At 44.8% G+C, this 20964-nt stretch overlaps 1 protein-coding gene across 2 annotated transcripts in view; it reads right to left on the bottom strand.

Annotated features, from left to right (window-relative positions):
• The window catches only part of LOC119459096 (AB hydrolase superfamily protein YfhM), a 44079-nt gene that overhangs the window by 9800 nt on the left and 13315 nt on the right, over positions 1-20964 (bottom strand). Inside the window, exons 2-5 of one of the 2 annotated variants that reach the window (XM_049671136.1) lie at positions 15632-15884; positions 11672-11799; positions 9564-9676; positions 573-741 (exon numbers count right to left, since the gene is read on the bottom strand). In XM_049671136.1, coding sequence (XP_049527093.1) covers positions 573-741; positions 9564-9676; positions 11672-11799; positions 15632-15874 — 653 coding nt within the window. In that variant the 5' untranslated portion in view covers positions 15875-15884. Of the gene's footprint in view, positions 1-572; positions 742-9563; positions 9677-11671; positions 11800-15631; positions 16066-20964 lie in introns of those variants that run through there. The other variant, XM_049671135.1, reaches the window with a different exon arrangement.

The raw sequence follows: 20964 nt of genomic DNA on the forward strand, positions 1-20964 counted from the left end.
GCACGATGTCAGTGCAGCCGATGTCGTAGGAACAGGAGCGTTAGGGGTAGTGATAGTGCCGGCGGCCGACGCAGGGGTGGTCATAGCTGTGGGGGTGGCCGGGCGCAGGCGGCGACCGGAACGTAGCTCCAGGTAGGGCAGGAACGCAGGAGGACGTCGGGATCTTGACGCGCCTCCACCACTTTGACAGACGGAAGACGACCAGGACAGGCAGCACTGGCAGACCCGTTTATTCCACCGGCACGGCCAAGGCTCAAACACGAAGAAGAAGAAAAACAGGGATGATGATGGCTATATACAAATGAGAACGATGAAGTACGTGAAATGTGCTTACAATATATATATATATGTGGGGGGGGATCGAATAACACCTTTTCAGTTGATAGAAAGCGCCCGTCCTGTTTCATCAGTGGTTTTTGTCTCTTAACCGCTGTCCAAACCATGAATCCACAACTCGCCCAGTTCGCCATTTTGTTGAAAAGAGTCAGCAACAACGATCTCATATTCAAGCAGGACGTAGCTCTCGGGGCAACAGTATAAGTGTGCCCCTTCGATGTAGGACGTGGCCTCACCGCGACTTGAATATCTGCGTGAGGCTGGTCTCCAGCAGTTGCCTCATTGCATCCGGGTGGCCTCCGTTGATGGTAACCAGCCTGTCGACCATCTGCGGGTACCTGTTGGCGAAGCACCACGACACCACGGCACCCCAGTCGTGACCAACCAGGATCACCTTGTTCCTCCCTGCAGAAAAAACGTTAAAGGTGCGTGACGTGGAACCGCAAACTCCGGATTGTGTGTGTGTGTGTGTGTGTGTGTGTGTGTGTGTGTGTGTGTGTGTGTGTGTGTGTGTGTGTGTGTGTGCGTGTGCGTGTGTGTGTGTGTGTGTGTGTGTGTGTGTGTGTGTGTGTGTGTGTGTGTGTCTGTGTGTGTGTGTGTGTGTGTCCTATCGGTGCACTGTATAACGAAATGAACAAAAAATGGTGAGAGGCTGCGAGGCTGAACGCATGACCCACGAAAGAGGGTAGTGCCGAGAGCCTTCAAAAAATTGCGGCAGCACTGATCTCCCGATCACTGTCAACGGCAAGGCGTTATCATTGAATAAATATCGCGAACAACGTATTGCCACTGTCAAAACGAGCTATGCATGAGGCGTCTACTGCAACAGGACTGCTCTTTCGCGCTTCACCAAGTACAGTCAGCGCCATCTAACGCCGCCGCCGCGAAGCCTGCGCGTGGCCTCTGAAATGCATGACGCGCCGGTGCGTGCGAACGCTGAGAAACGCGTCATGCGACAGCCGAGCTCCTCTCTCGTGCTTCTGTCTATACACGCTGCGCCGAGAAGTCCACTTGTGGCCTTTAGAGACAAGAAGTGTGGCGCGCTTGTGTCTGCGAATGCTTATAATTGTTCCCTCCCTTGCCGCACTCTCAGCATCAACTTAGCATCAAAGGCGTTCATTGAAGAGCAGTACGCACCTAATGGCACATACCCGGAGACCCAAGTTGGCATGTAAGAGAGTCATTCAAGATCAGCACAAGCCAAGTGGCACACACGTATATATTTCTCCAAGTCGGAGTGAACACAAAACGAGAACTAGGTGAAAGCAAGGCTCCTGCTTTCACAATGTTCTCCTTTTGCTCCTTATTACCAGAAGAAAATTGTTTGACGCCCGTGATAAAAGGCGAGAACTTGAAATGACTTCAGACTGTCACTTGTCAGAATGCGTAAATGCAATGGCCAGTATTTAATTCTCATGTGCTACGTGGGTAACCCAGGTTAATAATTCACAGTTATACTGATTCAGAAACTGTTATGACAAGTACGTCTTTCAAAGCTGACACAGCTGTTCGGCCAAATATTTTGCGCTGGATATGCCTCTGAGACCTTACGGTTGCAGCTAACAAGAAGTTGAAGCCTCTTCATTGCTTCGGACACATGAAAGTGAAATAACTCACTGAGGTGTTCAAAATCAAAACTCATAGTAAGCTAAGTGAATGATCCTGTTTGTACCAAACCAAGATGGTTTGATACATGGATCTGCCCAAGGTACTTCAGTTTTCCTATTTAGGGCAGCACAAACTCAGCTTTACTGCCTACAGTATAACCAAGGCACTCCCAGTGGCAACTGTCGCTGTAGAGTTTTCAATTCAGCCTTGTAATAAGCGAGTAGGTTACGCGAGTAATAAGTACCTCGGCCTATGGTTTTCATAGATTATGAAAAGGTATTTGATTCAGTAGAGATACCAGCAGTCATGAAGGCATTGCGTAATCAAGGACTACAGGAGGCATACGTGAATATCTTGGAAAATATCTACAAAGATTTCACAGCTACATTGGTTCACCACAAGAAAAGTAGAAAGTTACCTGTCAAGAAAGGAGTCAGGCAAGGAGACAGAATCTCTCCAATGCTATTCACTGCATCCTTAGAAGTATTGAACCTCTTAAACTGTTAAGGCTTAGGAGTGAGGATCAACGACGAATATCTCAGCAACCTCTGGTTTGCATATGATATTGTCCTATTATGCATCACGGGGGCGAATTACAACGAATGATTGAGGACCTTAACCGAGAAAGTGTAAGAGTGGGGTTGAAGATTAATATGCAGAAGACAAAGATAATGTTCAATATTCTGGCAAGGGAACAAGAATTCAGGATCGCCAGTCAGCCTCTAGAGTCTGCAAAGGAGTATCTTCATCTAGGTCAATTACTCACAGGGGACCCTGATCACGAGAAAGAAATTTACAGAAGAATAAAATTGGGTTGGAGTGCATACGGCAGGCATTGCCAAATCCTGACTGGAAGCTTACCACTGTCGTTGAAAAGAAAAGTGTACAATCATTGTATTCTACCGGTGCTAACATAAGGGGCAGAAACTTGGAGGTTAACAAAGAAGCTCGAGAAAAAATTAAGGACCGCACAAAAGCGATGGAACGAAAAAAAAATGTCACAGTTCTTCGGACACCCGAGAGACCGACCGAGAGGTGTACGGTTCGGAGTACTAGGTCTCGCGTATTCCCGTAGCCAAAGCAGACATGTAGGTGGTCCTGAGAAGGACCGTTTTGTGTTGCTTGCCTGACGCAAGGCTGCGCGGTGCAGACAGCGGTCGAACTTAGGCACGCTCGCCACGGATGCGGCGGGCCAGCTGGATGTCCTTGGGCATGATGGTAACGCGCTTTGCATGGATGGCGCACAGGTTGGTGTCCTCGAAGAGACCGACCAGGTAGGCCTCGCTAGCCTCCTGAAGAGCCATCACAGCCGAGCTCTGGAATCGCAGGTCGGTCTTGAAGTCCTGCGCGATTTCCCTCACCAGGCGCTGGAACGGCAGCTTGCGGATCAGCAGCTCGGTTGACTTCTGGTAACGACGGATTTCACGCAGGGCTACGGTCCCCGGCCTATAACGATGCGGCTTCTTGACACCGCCGGTGGCAGGTGCACTCTTGCGAGCAGCCTTGGTGGCAAGCTGCTTACGCGGAGCCTTCCCGCCGGTACTCTTGCGGGCGGTTTGCTTCGTTAGGGCCATGGCGGAAGAAGGAGACGGGAAGTGGCTCCTAAGGGCGAAGCAATGAATGCGATAGCAACACAGCAATGTCATACGAAGTAAGGTGAGCGCCTTTGGTAGCAATATGAATTGTAGTAAACGTGAGCTGATTAAGTAAGCAGGTGTGCTGCGGCGTAAGTAGACCGACATGAAGAGAGACTCGATGACCACGAGAAGGCGCGTGTGAAACGGTGGTGTTGATGAGAAGCTCTTCCCGTGGGCAGCGCGTGCGAACTTGAAATTTTTGTTTTTAATTATTCATAACCAGGTTAAAATAAATTTATCTGAATACTGCATAATTTCACCGGATCAACGCTTCAGACACAGGCACAGCTTATACATACAGCCGCCAGTTACACGAAATGATACATTCAAGTACAGCTTTTTTCCCAGGGTGATTAAGGAATGGAATGAATTACCAAATTCAGTTGTCACATCTGCCTCCGTCAGTGATTTTAGTGCTGGTTTAGAGAATGTCATCTTCTCTGGTATGAATGCGTCTTAGCATGTATTTTTGTTTCTGGTGCGCATAAAACAATGTATTTTGTCATTGTTCACTGCATGTCACTTTTTGTAGATATTGCCATTATACAGCCTTGTATATTTTTGTTTTTGCTCGAGATGGAGCAGAATTTTGTATCTTTTCTTCTATTTTTTTTCCACTCCTGTAAAGGCCCTTAATTGGGTTGACAGTATTAATAAACAACAACAACAACAACAACACCTGTAGCACTGCACTGGCGATCCGGGCAGCATTGCATGTGTAGCGTGCGTTGGAAAATGTGGCCCGACTATTACTAACTGAATGAACAAGCGTGGTGTGAGCGCGCACAAACAAACATGAATAGATCACACTGAACGACTGCAGACAACGACTGTCAAAACGCTGGCAGCAAGCGCATACGCCGCAGCGGGCGAAGGTACGTGCGGTCTATCGCTTCAACGGAAAGTGAGCGGCGAATGCACAGCGCATACAAAGGTCAGAGCCGTGTGGAGATAAGAGACGGTGCGGGCGAGCGACGAGCGCGGTTGTTGGCAGAGTAGAACTGCGCCCCCTCCCCCCGCTCCCTCCGGCGCTGGCTTCCCCCTTCCTTGCTTGCGCGTGGGAGATTGAGTGCGTTCGCTCTCCGTGATAGCGCGCGTCCCCGCACGCTTCCGTCGGGCATACGGCGCGCGACGAAGGTTTTATCTATACGGGAACCTCACGGCGACGGCGACGGCAGAAATCCGGTTGCAGTGTCCATATAATTGCTATCGCAATAAAATCTTAGGACTAACGTTAAGAGACAGGATGACAGCGGTGTGGATCAGAGAACAAACGGGGATAGCCGATATTCTAGTTGACATTAAGCGGAAGAAATGGAGCTGGGCAGGCCATGTAATGCGTAGGATGGATAACCGGTGGACCATTCGGGTTACAGAATGGATACCAAGAGAAGGGAAGCGCAGTCGAGGTCGGCAGAAAACCTGATGGGAGGATGAAGTTAGGAAATTTGCAGGCGCAAGTTGGAATACGCTAGCGCAAGACAGGGGTAATTGGGGATCACAGGGAGAGGCCTTCGTCCTGCAGTGGACATAAAATATAGGCTGATGATGATGACGTCAGAGGTCACAGTAACGCAATGCATAATTCATGAACTCTCGGAGAATTGTGATGGTGTATTTATGGAAACTTCGTCATGAAATACACTGTAAAAGAATATATTAAACTGATCAGCAACATCAAGGACATGAAGTGCAGCCCCAGACTCTTTTACAGGTAACTCATTTGCAGGTGCAGTAGGTATGACCACCTAGAATTTTTTGGATCTATTTTTATAAACTGCGCAATGTTATGGATGAAAAATTTCAATTTGGCAGCCTGAATTATTATTGTACATTGTTTAGAAAAAGGTTAATATTGCGACCAAGCTTGACCAGATTTTGTGCGCGTTGCTATTCGATAGAAATGTTTCTTTCAATTTAAAATATCGCTTAATCTCACGGGTAAACCGTCGCTTGTTTCCTGCATCTCTCCCGAAGCCTTATCAACTCGCCACGAAAAAGAATCTAGTTATCAGACAGCGGATGCGTTTGATACGTTTGTAAGAATGACATAAAATACAAAAAGTTCGCATTGAAGCTTTATGCATCAGCTTTACAATAGTCATAAATATCTTCTTTCTGCCATGGTTGCATAATATATGTGTTTTTAACGTACAATCTATAACACTATTAGCGGTGATATAGTCTAGCACTTCCACAGTAACACGTTTGCGATGTGTTGTTTGAAGCAGATGAAGAATACCATCCGCACGTGTAGGAGTTAGGATAAGTTCAGACAACTGAAATTATTCTAATAAGACAACTGAAGTTATTCTAATAGTCATCGTACATTGTGTATCGCACCGTGTCAACAGCCAGCATAAATTTACAACTGATCCATGCAAAGTATTATGCCGGCATTTTTTGCTTTGCACCTGAATCGACTGGAATCACTTTCCCGTGGATATTGTAGATGTTACTGACAACACCGCTTTTAGTGAGATTTTAGCTATCACTTTTTAATGACAAACTCTTGCATCTTACATTTTCTTTTACTTTTTTGTCTGCTGGGCATTTTAACTATTCCCTATTATAATACGGGTGCGACAATGTGGGTGCGACAAATAGCAAATATTAATAAATAGGTTTAAAACCAAATAAACATAAAAGTTAATGAATTGCATATACATATAAGGTATACGTAACACAAAACCAAACAAGGAAGAATGGTTGAAGAAATGTTCATGAAACACGTCCAGACCTATTCACTTCTATAACGCGCTAAAAGTGGGAGAGAAAAGGGTAAAGGTAAAATTTTTCACTGCGTTCGTCGAATGCCAGGTAACCAATTTAGTATTTGAGGAAGTCACTAGCGAAGGATTTGCTATCCGCCGTTCGTCATGAACCTCGGATGCGTTGGTTTTCCTTACTGTGCGCTGCTTGAAGATTTTACGGTTGGGCAAGATTCACCACTGTGGAAAAAAAATGTTGTTTTTTCATATGGTCAGATTGATATGGATGTATCAGTAACACTTTTGTACAGATGTGATGCGGTCGTGGTGGAAACGAATTTCCATCAAGCCTAATGATTTCCAGTGCATCAAAACTTTCGCGGAAAGCGACGGTGCTATTGTGTGAATGTTGGATATATTACGGACAGCTTTGTTTTGTGGCTCGTACAATTTTACTAGTTTTTAAGTGTAACTCTAGCCTTTACGCATTACTAAATATATAGGGGAGGAATAAATTATTAATTTTAAGAAGTTTATTCTTTATAATTTTTTTAACATAAAACGCATGCTAAACATAGAATCACAAAATCATGATGCAGGTATCACTCACTGGCTCGCTGAAAGCGGCTGCAGAATAGCGGTTTGAACTCTCAGTTTGAAACCTGTGAATGTGCGTTCAGTCCCAGGTACACTTGTTCTGGTACCCTTTTCCATTACGTTACGTTATACAGGGCCGTGGACCCGAGCCATGACGAACGAACTAGCTAACACGATCAACCTATTTTCTCGTTGACATGCGGGTCGCAGTAAATGTTGGAAGTTTTATAAGTACCGACCTAAAAAAAGACCGCTAGATAATACTGTCACAATAAGGGGCCAGATTCACAAAGCTTTTCTTTACTAAGTGATATTTGCCATTGGCCGGCCTCCTTAGATAATTATATGTCTTGCATCCGGATTGGCTGCAATTCTTTCTTACGAACAATTGTAACGTATGAAGTTTTTGTGAATTCGGGGCCAGACCGTAGCGTCTGGCGTTATTTCATGTCAGCAAACGCCAGAACAGGCCGACAAGGGTGGCCGCCACTACTGTGCGTGCGTTTCTCTGCAAGCCTGCAATGTACGATTGGTGATTCACTGGAACATCATGAGGACGATGAAATAGGAAAATGACTAGCCCAAAAACTGGAATGGAGGATTGGCATCGGCAGAAAGAGACATTCGTTGGTCTCATACACACTCACATTGAAGTGCTCATTTAAAGTAGTTTCATCAACAAACTTTTTCTGCCGCTAAGTTAGAGGAAAACTTTTTTCAAAGGTGCGCCTCCAGAGAGCGCTAGCCGGAAAGGATCTCAAACGCGGTTTTTCAATGACTAATCATGCACTCAAAACAAATCGAAATTGTGGCGGGAAGAACATATGCTACTCGCCAAACAACGCATCACGCCCAATGATAAGTTGACGCAATCTCCACCTCACCTCCTTCTATGCCGATCTGGGAATCTCGGATGGCTGCAAACAGCATAAATCTTCCCGCGCAAATTACTATAGCGAACTCTGGCACAGGTATATTGTTCAGTTACCGTGGGAATGAGGGGCAGTACATGGATTTCTCTGTTCTTCGTGGTGATAGCTTTAGACCTTCCCGTAACGCTACTTCTTTAGCTATATCATTCCAAATTTCCAAGAACCCCATATTCTTTCAAACCCCGAAGGCAATAACTTTCTGCACACATGGCTAATTCTGGCAAAGTGTTGGACTTATGACGCGATCTTTTGTTGAAATTGACCCGTTTGCAAATTCACAAACCCGTTTGAACCTAGATGAACCGTGTTTAGGAAAATCCATGTGCTACCAATCATTCCCATGCCGAGTGATCCACCACACTTGGAGCTCCCGTAGACACTGGCGCCATAGTGTCCTCAAGTAAAGTTTATAGAAATTTAATCATATGGTGAACAGCAACAAGTGGACTTGCGCAAGTAAAGGTATGTTCAGACTGCGGTCGTAACGTTAGCAAAGCGCGCATCTGTCATAAATACCGTATCGCGCGTTACAAGCGTTAAGATCGTTAACAATGCTGGTCATTCACATTGTCAGTTGGATACGTTACGCATCTTAAGACCGGTCAATCAAAACGTGAGCAGGCCAGTTGCGTCTCAGTGGATTTCAACATGGCGCCTGTAAACAGACTACGCACACAACTACGCACACTACTCGAACTACGCACACAAGCTACTACGCACACACGCAGCCATGTCCGTTGGGCCGTTGCTCTAACTGGGAATGCCTGTAGTCGCATCACCGGAAATTTCAAAACCGAAATTTCGGCGCTTATTGGCCACGCCGTAACTGTCGTATCTGTATGAAATGTAAAAGTAGCGGGCCTTCCAACAATTACGCTCGCGTGCGTGACGACTGTTGCGCTCTTAACACTTCGTACGATTGTAGTCTGAACAATTTAGTTGCGCTTTTCGCGTTTGCGCTTCCGTTTCTTGCGAAATATCTGCACATTACGTACGTAGTCTGAACGTACCTTAACGTGATGCGTACAGAAAAGATGGCAGGTAGTCTGATCGGGTGGCAAGTGAATTAAAACGCTGGCGAGGGCGACAGAGCGCAAGAGAGTCGAGATTAGAAATTTTGCGGATTGGAAGATTCGCGGCAGTCAACGGGCACAGGAGGGACAATGGTAATCTGGCCCGCGATTTTGTAGCGAGGCATTATCACTTATTCTACTCTATAGTCTTATCATCCACCGCTCACGGCGGGCTGATCCCGTTGATAACGCGAGCAGACCGTCGCTCCAACCACTGACAAAACGCGATAAGCGCGAAAAGGAATTATTACTGGAAAGGCATCGCTACAATATACCGGCCCTGGATTGTTGGGAGAAGCGTTCGTTCCCTCGTGGGCTTAAAATAAAGGCTGATGAATGCACTATGAATATCCATAATGCCAATATACTTCAATAAATATGGGATAAGGTGACGCGAGCCACCATAGCATGATGCAGCGAAATCTACATTTATTTTTATTCATTTTATTTATGAGTACCTTACAGCGCCCTCGTGGGACATTGTGTAAGGGGGGCAATACAGCATGTACAGAATAGAGAAATACACATTGGTGAAATATTGATTATTACAGATGTAAGTGAACACACGAACAGAGAAACGCAACATCTTTGCATACGTCCTTGTTTACCTCTAGTTGTCAGTTTAATAATAATTCTAACTATATCCAGGTCTGCCTTTTTGAGTCTTACCCAAAGACTGTAGGAGGCCCCTGACATCTTCGATCAGGTAAGACATCTGGTACTCCTCAACACTGGAGGGCTTCGTAGACTGCCCATACCCTCGCATGTCTGGTGCGACGACCCTACAGGCAAGAAAGCTATGAATCAATAATATCCTCACCAGTAAACACGTAAAACGTTATGCATTATGAAGCGCTGTGTTATTTAATCAAGTCAATTGTTCTAAGTGGGAAAGAAAGATCTATTAGTAAAACGCAAGCTGTGCATGTTAACTTAATAAATTTATTTATTTATTTATAGTACCCTCAGGACCAGAGGCATTATAGAGGGGAGTGGTACAAAAGCAAATGTGGTACATAGGAAGTAAGCAAAACGTAGTGATTAATATAACAAAACACAATGCTAGAATACAAGAGGTTTCTTTCAATATAGTGTTAGGTGCTGCGTCACAAAAAATTAACTCCTGGTTATACAAAGTTAGCTAAAGTTTCACGAAAAAGGCTGTTATCAGTAATATTTACAATATCAGCGGGAAGGCGGTTCTAATCTATACATGTTCGAGGGAAATAAGACTGGGACAATGCTTTGTGTTACATAGATACCTCCCGACTTTATGACAATGATCAACACGGTGTGATACATAATGGGGTCTTGTAAAGAACCCATTAATTAGTTACATTACAGCTCTTATTAAAATTTACGAATTGTAGCCGGGGAGCTTACAAGACGTATTCACTTGGAATTAAATTTCAGAATCATACCAGTTAGGATATATGCGCCATCAAAGTTATACACTGTTGTTCCACTTACAAAGTGTTTTTTGTGCACTGAACCACAAAAGTAACTGGAATGCCCATGTACTTTGGCCCACAATTTGGGAAATAATATATCGAAACTGGTGTAATTCTAGATAATTCATATCAAGTGAAAGCTCACCCGCTGCAATTTGTAAATTGCAATATGTGCTGTAAAATAGTTAATTAAAAAGTTTCTTACCTAATTTTTGGCAATTAGTTGAATATGTGTTTCGATTTTCCGTGCTAGTAATGTCCGCCTTTTTGAATAATCCAGCTCAAGAACAAGAATTATGCTATATGCCTCAGGCGATCTTTACAGATTCCGTAAACCACAAACATGATCACCCCGTATGTGATGCGAAGCCCTTTCGGCCAAGCGGCTAATTAAATGTTCACCTTTTGCAAACGCTCACCCTCTGCAAAGCGTTCTGTAGCATAGCGATTACGTGCTTGCCCGACAAATCAGCAAGATGCGGAAACCCCCCACCCCACAAACCACGTGATCCACGCGACCACCGGTTACGCTGTCTCCGGGATCAGCCCACTCTACTCGGCAAGAACCAGACCGAGCACACATGCGAAACCATAGAAAAAACGCATAAAGAGCCTGACTGAATTAAAGGAAACGTGCGCTTAAAGGCGTATATTTGGTGCTTTGAGGATGTTTAGTTATCGAATCAATTGTATTATGTAATTCCGTGAAGATAACAGCCGACCCCCGGCACATATGCATGGGTAGTAGAGAAGGGGCCACATATAAGCCGATTCGCTGTATGAGTGCTGCCCTATCTGTGAGCTGTTTCGCAAGACCACAGTAGTCGCGGTCAGCGAAGTCCGGGAGGGTTAACCTAGAAGACTTTGTTTCAAAGCAACGATATCAGTCGCACCGTGCAGTGAGCATGGTGCCACTGCACAGTGCTCGCTTACTCGCCTACAAAAGCACTGCTCCCGCTACGAGTGACGAATCTGCTCTTAAAGAAGCCTAATTAAGCCTAATCTGTCAATCTGATTCGATCTAATATTTTTATTCACTGTAACTTTACCATTCAGAACTACATCCTTTTCTTGCACCGGTTCCATATTAAAAAAAACAGTATTCTAGAATATTGGCGCCATTCTCGCTAAGACCAGTTCAAGTGGGAACCATTGAAACAAGTTTGTTTGTCTCAACGCACATATGAGTTCGCAAGAAGTCTGCAGCATTTTTGCAAGAAGGCTTACGCACCAAGTGCACCGCAGTAAGTTGATCGTGATAAAATACGACATACTGCGAATGCAAAGTAAGGAAATGTTTTACTAGATAGAGAAACGTATAGTTACCAGTAGTTTTTCTTGAGCTCGAGTATCTGCTTGTGCCACGTGTACCAAATGTCAGGGAATCCGTGGAGCAAAAGTACCAAGGGCTTGTCTCGGCGTCCGGCAGAAACGTAGTGCAATGTCATACCGTCCTGTAGAGGCAAAGAGAGAGAGAGAGAGAGACAGGAGGGACGCGCAATCAACACATGTACCCTACTTTACTCATTATGCTCATATCCAAATGAGTTTGTTTCCAGCGTTACTCAATGGGCAGCACTTTTTAATAAGTGCTGCCCATTAAGTAACGCTGGGGCATTGCGGTGAACTTCTACAGATGGCCGCAGGGACAGCGACCAATGTTCCTCAGTGTGTAGTGGCTTCAGCCTTCACACCGTGTTGCAGCCCGCTCGAGGCGTCGCTCTTAACGTCACAGGTCTCGGAGGCCACTCAGGCTCAGACACTCTGAATGCTCCACACCGATTGGCGACTGGCGGAAGGCCACGCCGCATGTATCTAGGCAGCCTACATGCAACGCTGTTACAGCGTTACATGTTCCCTACATGTAACTTTCTATGGGGATGCGCTGATGGGAAAGTTTTGGCATCGGATGGAATAGTAAAAGAGAGTTTTGGATTGTACAAGGTCACTCACGGGAAGTACCACCACATCAGAGCGATAGTGGTCAAGCGACGGCTACTAGTATCACGGGATGGTCGATGACAACGGCCGGAAAGGTCGTTTATCGCGGACTCGTGATTTAACTCTGGGAAGGGGCAAACAACGCTTCCTTTTCTGGCCGATTACTTCTGCCAAGGTAACATTGCGACAGTAAATTTGACTGCTACAGAAGCCATGAAGGGTGAGTGGAGTGCTGTTTACCATTTTTGCTTTAAGAAATAAGGAGAGGGTTAGCAAAGTGATATATATTGTCACGTGGTAGTGACAGTGTGTATCACGTTACGATATAAGAAGCGTACGCATTTTGGGTGGGTTGGTTCATGACTTGAGCAGAAACAGCGCAAAGGAAGAAGATGTATGAAAGGTACAGACACAACGCTGTTGTCAGCCCCTTTCGTACGTCCTGTTCCTTTGCGCTGTTTCTGTTCAAGTCATGGTATATGGCCGTTGACATTATATGAGAATCAGAATCAGAATCGGTTTATTGAAAGTGAGTAAAAAGATTACAGGCTGTTAGTATACAGAAGGACGTCCCGAAGTCAGAGACTGCAATGGGACCTCATTTACAATTTAAACATAATAAAGTACAGATTACAGCAGTTGTGACACATCGTGAACAATTTAAACATAATAAAATTCATACATAATATTTACAATTTAAACATAATAAGTTAGAGATTACAGGAGTTGTAGCACACCGTGAACAAGAACTACTTACAGATTTTAGCATAAATAGGTTAGCTAAAGAATTAAACGTTCATAGATAGGAGGAATATATATAAAAAAGCACTGTAGTATAATTTGTCGAACACTAAGTGTGTAGAGTATAAATGACTGGACGTGCATAATATAATTGTTAAACTTAAATACATGTGCATGACAAGGACATCAAACATGAATCAAATTGCACTACTATGAAAATTAAATAAGGCACACTGAAAGAATGGCTATGAGTATAAACTAATCATCAGTATTGGACAAAATGTATTCTTTGAGTTGTTTCTTGAATTCATGAATTTTAGGTGTTTTTATATCTAATGGTAGTGTGTTCCAGAATGCGACGGATGAAAAATGGACGCTTTGTTTGCCATAATTAGTATGTATTTTGGGCAAAATTAAGTTCCTGTTTATTGCAAACCTGGTTATGTTGGTATTTATTAGAGAAGATTGTGGTATCAGACTATCGCATCGTGAGTAATCGATCTGTTGGAACAAAAAGGTGCCGAGGTTATATTTAACTAATTTTGCGACTGAGAGAATGCGGTTAGTCCGTAAAAGGTATGCGGCGTTATGGTCAAAGGGGCTATATGTAATTATCCTAATAGCCTGATTCTGTAGTATTTGCAATGAGTTTAAATGGCTTGCGTATGTGTTTCCCCAAGAAGTAACACAGTAGTTAATATGTGAATGAATAAATGAGAAGTATAAGGATAGTAATATTTGATAGTTAAATATGTGTCGTGTTTTTAGAAGCACCCTAATCCCGTAGGTAATCTTATATTTTACATTAGATATGTGTTCAATAAACTTTAGATTTCTGTCAACTTCTACACCAAGATAATTACAGGAAAAAGTTGCAGGGATAGTACTGGCACCAAGGAAAATAGGAGGAATGGAATGAAGTGTTCGTTGATGGGAAGTGAATAAACCAAATTTTGTTTTTGACGGGTTTATCTGTAGCTTGTTAGTATGGCACCACTCCAGCAGGCTGTATAAATCGTCATTAAGGTTGGATATTAGAGTTGAAAGACATTTATTTGAGTTGATGATAGTAGTATCGTCTGCATAAAGTATACATTTCGAAGAGGAAAGACAGTTAGGCAGATCATTGACATATAATAAGAATAAGAGTGGACCCAGTGTGGAACCCTAGGGCACACCAGTGTTAGTGAGCATGGTTTTAGAATGAACACCTGAAATAGTTACTACCTGCATTCTGTCTGTTAAATAATTTTGCAGTAATAGTAATGCTGGGCCGGCAATTCCTAATGATTCAGGCTTATGAAATAAGGTATGATGATTTATTTTCTCAAATGCTTTCGTCAAGTCCACAAATACAGAAGCTGCGTAGTTGCCCTCATCGATAGCGAGCTTTAGTGCAGCGGTTAGCGCAACAAGAGCAAGCTCAGTCGAGTAACCCGGGCGAAAGCCGTATTGGAATGGTGAGAGAATGTTGAATTTGTTAACGTAATTAGTTAAGCGTTTTTCGATACGCTTTTCAATTAATTTGCTGAAGAAAGGTAGTACACAGATAGGGCGATAATTGGAGATTAAAGATCTGTCACCTTTCTTAAAAATTGGAGTGATCCTGCCTTGTTTAAGTTCCTGTATACCCTACAAACGCAGGTAGCGCAGCTTGCTAGTAAAAATCGCGTTATGTTGGCTTCTTGTGATGGATAAGCAAAATACACTCATAAATAGATAAATTAACGTACACATGAATCTATTCGCGTATGCATCTTGTGGAACATTTTGGTGAATTGACTATTTTCTATTTGCCGTTGTTATATTCTCATGTGGTTTTACTTATCTATTACAGATGTTTCGAACCTCCAGTATATTTTGTAGTATCTAGGCCGTTCAGTGAGAGACTATTGCTGGGTCCGTGGCCGGACATAATATCAACGAAGCGAGCCATCAAAGCTCTCTCAGAGTTCCTGGTTAGCATAGGCCTAATTTAGGGCTGCGAACGGGCCCTTTGGATACGAACCTGTATTTAACCACATCCCATTGTCCATTTCCATCATCACTCTTCGTATCCGCTTTATGCATCATATTGAGATAAGAGCAGAGCTCTGCTCTGCTGTTTCCCCCGAGCAGAGCAGCTGGCTAGAGGACTATTACTTCAGGCCAACCTCTCAGCTTCCTCAATGAATTCTTCTCTCTTTCTTGTAATTAGTGTACTTGTTTCTGTGTTTGCGCCTACAATATTGCCCATGACGGTGCTATAGCAATTTGTATAAATAAACCAACGATCTTTTTCATTTACGATAACAATGGAAATAACGCCACGAAGGACTACGCGCAACTTCATCCACACGGAAGGGTCGCTTCGCGGCGTTATCCTTGCATCACGCAATAGGTCTACCACGGTTCTTGTCTCCTTGTTTTCGTGCCCGCCACCTCGCCAGCCTGGTGAATCACCGACTTTCCCGCTTCCTGGTGGCATCCTGGCGATTCGATCGGCGCCCTGACGAGAGCAGCTACGGACCTTGCGTACAGCATGTGCCGTATTCACAGGCGCAAGCGGCGAGCGGAAGTAGTATATGTACCCTTTGTGTGGCTCGGTCACTAGAACTCACGTACATCCAAAGTGGCGAACTCGTGAGTTCCCAGGGCCGGATCCCTAAGGCACGCCGGTTCCTCCGTCCTCTCCCTGATCTCGAGCACCGAGCGGCCCTTGAGACAGACGGCTGCTGCAATGCTCAGACACATCCACAGCAGATCGCATGCACCGAAGACCAGGAACAGCGCCGTGCTCACGGCAGGTCGCAGGGCGTAGAACGCGGTCGTCGCCAGGAACCAAGTCCTCAGCAAGCTCCACAGCATGGCTGTACGGCTGCTGTCCAACCTGTATCGACTGTTCATCATATTCATCATCATTACTTTTTTTAGCTTTAAAGGCCCCAATGGCGCATTACACGAGGGCGAAGCAAAAGTTAGAAGCATAAGGCGATAAAGGCAAAAAGATGAAAATATAACGACATAGTTACAGAGCCGAATACAGAAAACGGTATACAGCATGACATATGAATATCCCATATTAACACTTGTCGTAAGTAGTAACTGGCTGGTTAACCTTTTCGGTTTTCCTTTCACTTACAATCTCATGTGCGAGTCTATTCCAGTCGTCAATGGCAGCAGGTAACAGTGACTGACTAAAGGCCGAATAGACGCTGAACACATTGGGGGTTAAACAGGCGGCGCGAGGTACGTGCTGGAGGAAAAAGAATGGTATTGCGCAGGCCGGGGAATTTGTAATTGAAGATATGAAACAGACATACACGGTCGATTTGTCGATGGTGAGCAAGAGGGAGAAGGTCCAGGGAAGATTTATTTGCACTGGCACTTTGGTTACTGTCGTACTGCGAGGCGATGAAGAGCGCTGCACTATTTTGAACGGCTAATATACTGTCGATTAAACTTTTTTTACGGTTTCCAGATCGCCGAAGTGTATTGTGCTTTTGTGAGAATATGCATCACCAGCGACAGCGGCAGCTAGCAGCTTAACGTATTTATTTTAACATAGATCGGTCTTTTTGTGTTCAAATGTCGCCCAAAGTGAGCTGCCGACCTTTACTCGTTACCACAGAATCTCGACTTTTATTCGTGAACAAAGCTAGCGATAGCACCTACCTATATATAATGGAATTCTTTTGTAAAGCCCACCGGAAATTCAGTCTGGAGATTATCTAGACCGGCTTTAAGAAATGCTGCATGTCTAACGCACACAACGGCACTGAAGAAGATGCCTGCGAAGCATCTGACGAGGATTATTTCTCTGACAGTCCCGACGAGGATGCAGCGTGTAGCATCTACTAGCGATATTTTGTAGCCGAGCTTACGGTAAATAAAGGTTTGTCATGATCAGAGTTTTTCGTTTTTCTGAGAAGTTGTGGGCCGACCCAGGTCCGAATTATTTTTTATTTCTCAGCGAGTTGAATAAATTGTCATGTTGTAGTGACGGTGAAAAGCACAGTATGGCAAAAAAAGCCGGCAGATCCCACGCGCTGTGGGAATAAATGTTATGCGAAGCAGTGTGCGGGGAGCCTACCAAGTTAACGAAACGACCATGAGAGCACCAAGACGTAGGCGACTCTTTCATGACCTACATGACACGCATGTCATGAGTCCTCAGGAGTCCCTTTGCCTACACCTAAGAGACCTTAAGGCGAAAGCCTTAGTCATACTCGTGACTATGACTTCTACTACCATCCTTTAATGTTTCCTTCACTTAGTACCCGTGTCCGATTCCGGCCATTTCAGTGTTTTTGAGTGTTAATGTTTTTTCGCTGAGTTTGCTCAGACATGCTCATGACTATGACTTCTACCACCATCCTTTAGTGTTTCCTTCACTTAGTACCGACGTCCGAACCCATTTCAGTCGTTTTTCAGTGTCAATCTTTTTTCGCTGAGTCATTGTCATTTTTGCTCAGTCACGGTCATGACTATGAGTTCGACCAACAACCTTAGCCTTTTCCTTCACCTAGTACCCCATCCGAACCCATTTCAGTGGTCTTTGAGTGATAATATTTTTTCGCTGAGTCATTGTCATTTTTGCTGAGTCATGCTCATGACTGAGTTCTACAATCATCCTTTAGTGTTTCCTTCATTTAGTGCCCACGTCCGAACCAATTCCACTGGTTTTTTAGTGTTAATCTTTTTTCGCTGAGTCACTGTCATTTTACTGAGTCATGCTCATGACTATGACTTCTACCAGCATCCTTTAGTGTTTCCTTCCCTTAGTACCCGCGTCCGAACCCATTTCAGTGGTATTTGAGTGCTATACTTTTTCCCTGATTCATTGTCATTTTTGCTGAGTTTTGCTCATGACTATGACTTCTACCATCATGCTTTAGTGTTTCCTTTACTTAGTACCCACGTCAGAACCCATTCCAATGACTTTTGAGTGTTAATCTTTCTTCGTTGAGTCATTGTCATTTTTGATGAGTCATGCTCATGACTATGATTTCTACCATCATCATTGAGTGTTTCCTTCACTTAGTACCCACGTCCATTGTAGTGGTTTTTGAGTGTTAATCTTTTTCGCTGGGTCATTGTCGTGACCTACATGACACGCAATTCATGACATTTATGTCATGATCTATCACTTATGTTCGTCATACACTCCTGTCATACTATACCAATTTTGGTACCTACCAAGTTAACGAAACGCCCATGAGAGCACCAAGACGTAGGCGGCTGTTTCATGACCTACATGACACGCATGTCATGACATATCATTTACGTTAGTCATATACTCTTGTCATAGTATGCCAATTTCGGTACATACCAAGTTAACGAAACGACCATGAGAGCACAAAGTCGTAGACGGCTAGATAGAGAGATAGGTAGATAGATACTGTCAAAGTAGCAAATGTTCGCCAAGAAATGCTTCGCATTTAAAAACTGTGAGACGCGAATCGAAGTTTTCATTGGGCATACCTGCAGTGCCCAGAAAACAGGTTACACTCAACCCCCTCCAGGCCACCTCAAGCTTCCTCCGTGTGCATTAAATAAAGTTTTTCAGACAGACAGACAGACAGACAAAGCACAACGATAGCGGCGAGCACAGTCGGCGATAGCCGAAAATGTGATCCGCGGGCCAAGCACGCCGGCTTTTGTACACGACCCGTCAAAGGCTCCAGCGTATTCGCTGGTACCTGCGTGCCTTCCAAAAAGTACTACACAATTTGCGTCACGCATTCAGTCAGATTGCACGAAGTTCGGTGACCACAGACAACCGATAGTATTATAGCATTACAGAAACTTCCGATACATGCAGGCGCGTCCTGCGCCGACCGATTCCGTTTAACATTTGTTAGCCGCTGAAAAGCGGTCACCGGAGACACGTACACAAGTACACTTGCCAATATAGGGGTCGGCCTATATTCTAATTGTCTATTTTTTATTTATCGCCCAGTTCAATGTATAGGGGTCGACCTATATTCGAGTAAATACTGTAATAGCAAAGTGCCCTCGCATTAATCTCTAGCTACTCATGTCCAGCGTCAAGCTGAGCTAGTTTCGTCACTCGATATTATTCTCTGCCGCCGTAATTTGCGCTTTTCTTTTTCACTTTGTTGCCTTGTAACCGATTTGGTTGCTCTTGTATACCTCTTACATAATACCTACAACCGTATGCGCGCATCTCGACTTTTAAGTGAGGAGGCGTAGGAAAGAAAAAGTGGAGAAGGAAAGGCAGGGAGATTAACCAGTTCAGCACAACCGGTTTGCTACCCTACACATGGGAGCGGGATGAGGGGGAATGAAAGATGGGGAGGAGAGAGAGAGAGCACACAGCACAGCACACACATCGTCAGTCACAGTCCGTCACTCTTGCGTGGTACCTGACACCACTGTCACAGCCGCTTGTCCAAGCCCGTTGCTTTTAAAAACCGAAGTAGTCCCTTCGTCGCCTTCAGCTGCGATGTCTTCTGTCGACGACATGGGAAAATCACTTCAGCTGACATTGGTCTGTTGTCAAGGTGCGCTAGAACGGACGACAGGGACTGTCTCTGAACATTATATTCAGGACAGTCGCATAGAATGTGTTCCAGTGTCTCCTCGCAAAGACAGGCATCGCAAAGAGCGTTGTCGGCCATTCCAATGAGAAATGAATAAGATTTAGTGAATGCCACCCCTAGCCATAGGCGATAAAGCATAGTGGCCTCTCTTCGGCGGAGTCCAGATGGCATACAGAGATGCATCAAAGAGGGCAGGTGGTAGTGACGATTTATCCGGTTGGTCTGGCCGCTGGGTGTGCACCATAGAGAGAGCGTGATATCCTGGGCAAGCACTCGAAGTCTGCTGGCAGCGTCGGACCGTGAGAGTGGTATGGCCTCTTCCTGTGTGTCGTCAAGAGCTGCCCGAGCGGCATTACCGGCATCTTCGTTCCCTATGACACCGCAGTGACTTGGAAGCCACTGAAATGCCACGTGGTGTCCATTCTCATGTGATGTATGGAGTAGGTGCCTAATATCGAATACGAGCTGTTCGTATGGCCCGCGACGCAGAGCTGATAGCACAGATTGTAGGGCTGCCTTAGAGTCACTGAATATTGACCATTGTCGAGGTGGTTCCCGATTGACGAAACAAAGTGCAGCGCGAAGAGCAGCTAGTTCCGCAGATGTCGATGTCGTTGGGTGGTCAGTCCTGAAGCTGATGGTAGTAGCTCTTGCTGGGACAACCACAGCACCGGACGAACATTGGAGGTTTGTGGAACCATCAGTATAAATATGTACACTGTCCGCATACCTCTCGTGTAGAAGAAGCAGAGACAGTTGTTTCAGCACAGGTGACGATAGCTCAGATTTTTTCTTGATTCCCGGTACACTGAGATGTACTGTGGGGCTAATAAGACACCAAGGGGGCATCGATGGTTTAGATGCAGCGGTGAAGCCCGAGGGAAGTTTGACGTTGTACTTGATGATAGTTTTAGAGAACGATGCTTGGCGCCTGTCTGAAGGTAGTGTTGCAAGGTGGTGATAGGGGGCACGTGCAAAATGTCTGATGTGCGTTCTCAGGGCTTCCACCGTAATGTGAGTTTGCATCGGATGGTCCCCAGCAATCGCAATAGTTGCCTCTGTTGACGTGCATCTGGGCAAACCAAGGCAAACTCTGAGTGCTTGAGCTTGTTCTGCCTGCAGAACACGAATATTTGTCTTGCAAGTGTTGTTCAGTACAGGTAGACTATATCTTAAAAAACCGAGAAAGGGAGCTCTGTAGAATTTCATCATTGCGTCTACTGACATCCCCCACGTCTTTCCTGTCAAGTATTTAAACAACTGGGAAATTGCTGTCAGGCGCCGTTTCATGTAGGCCACGTGCAGGCTCCAACAGAGGTCTCGGTCAATGATTACGCCAAGAAACCTGTGGGTTCTGACATAGGAAATGGTCCGCCTATTGATTGAGATGAC

This window comes from Dermacentor silvarum, chromosome 7 (assembly GCF_013339745.2).
Source record: "Dermacentor silvarum isolate Dsil-2018 chromosome 7, BIME_Dsil_1.4, whole genome shotgun sequence".
NCBI classification, from domain to species: Eukaryota; Metazoa; Arthropoda; class Arachnida; order Ixodida; family Ixodidae; genus Dermacentor; species Dermacentor silvarum.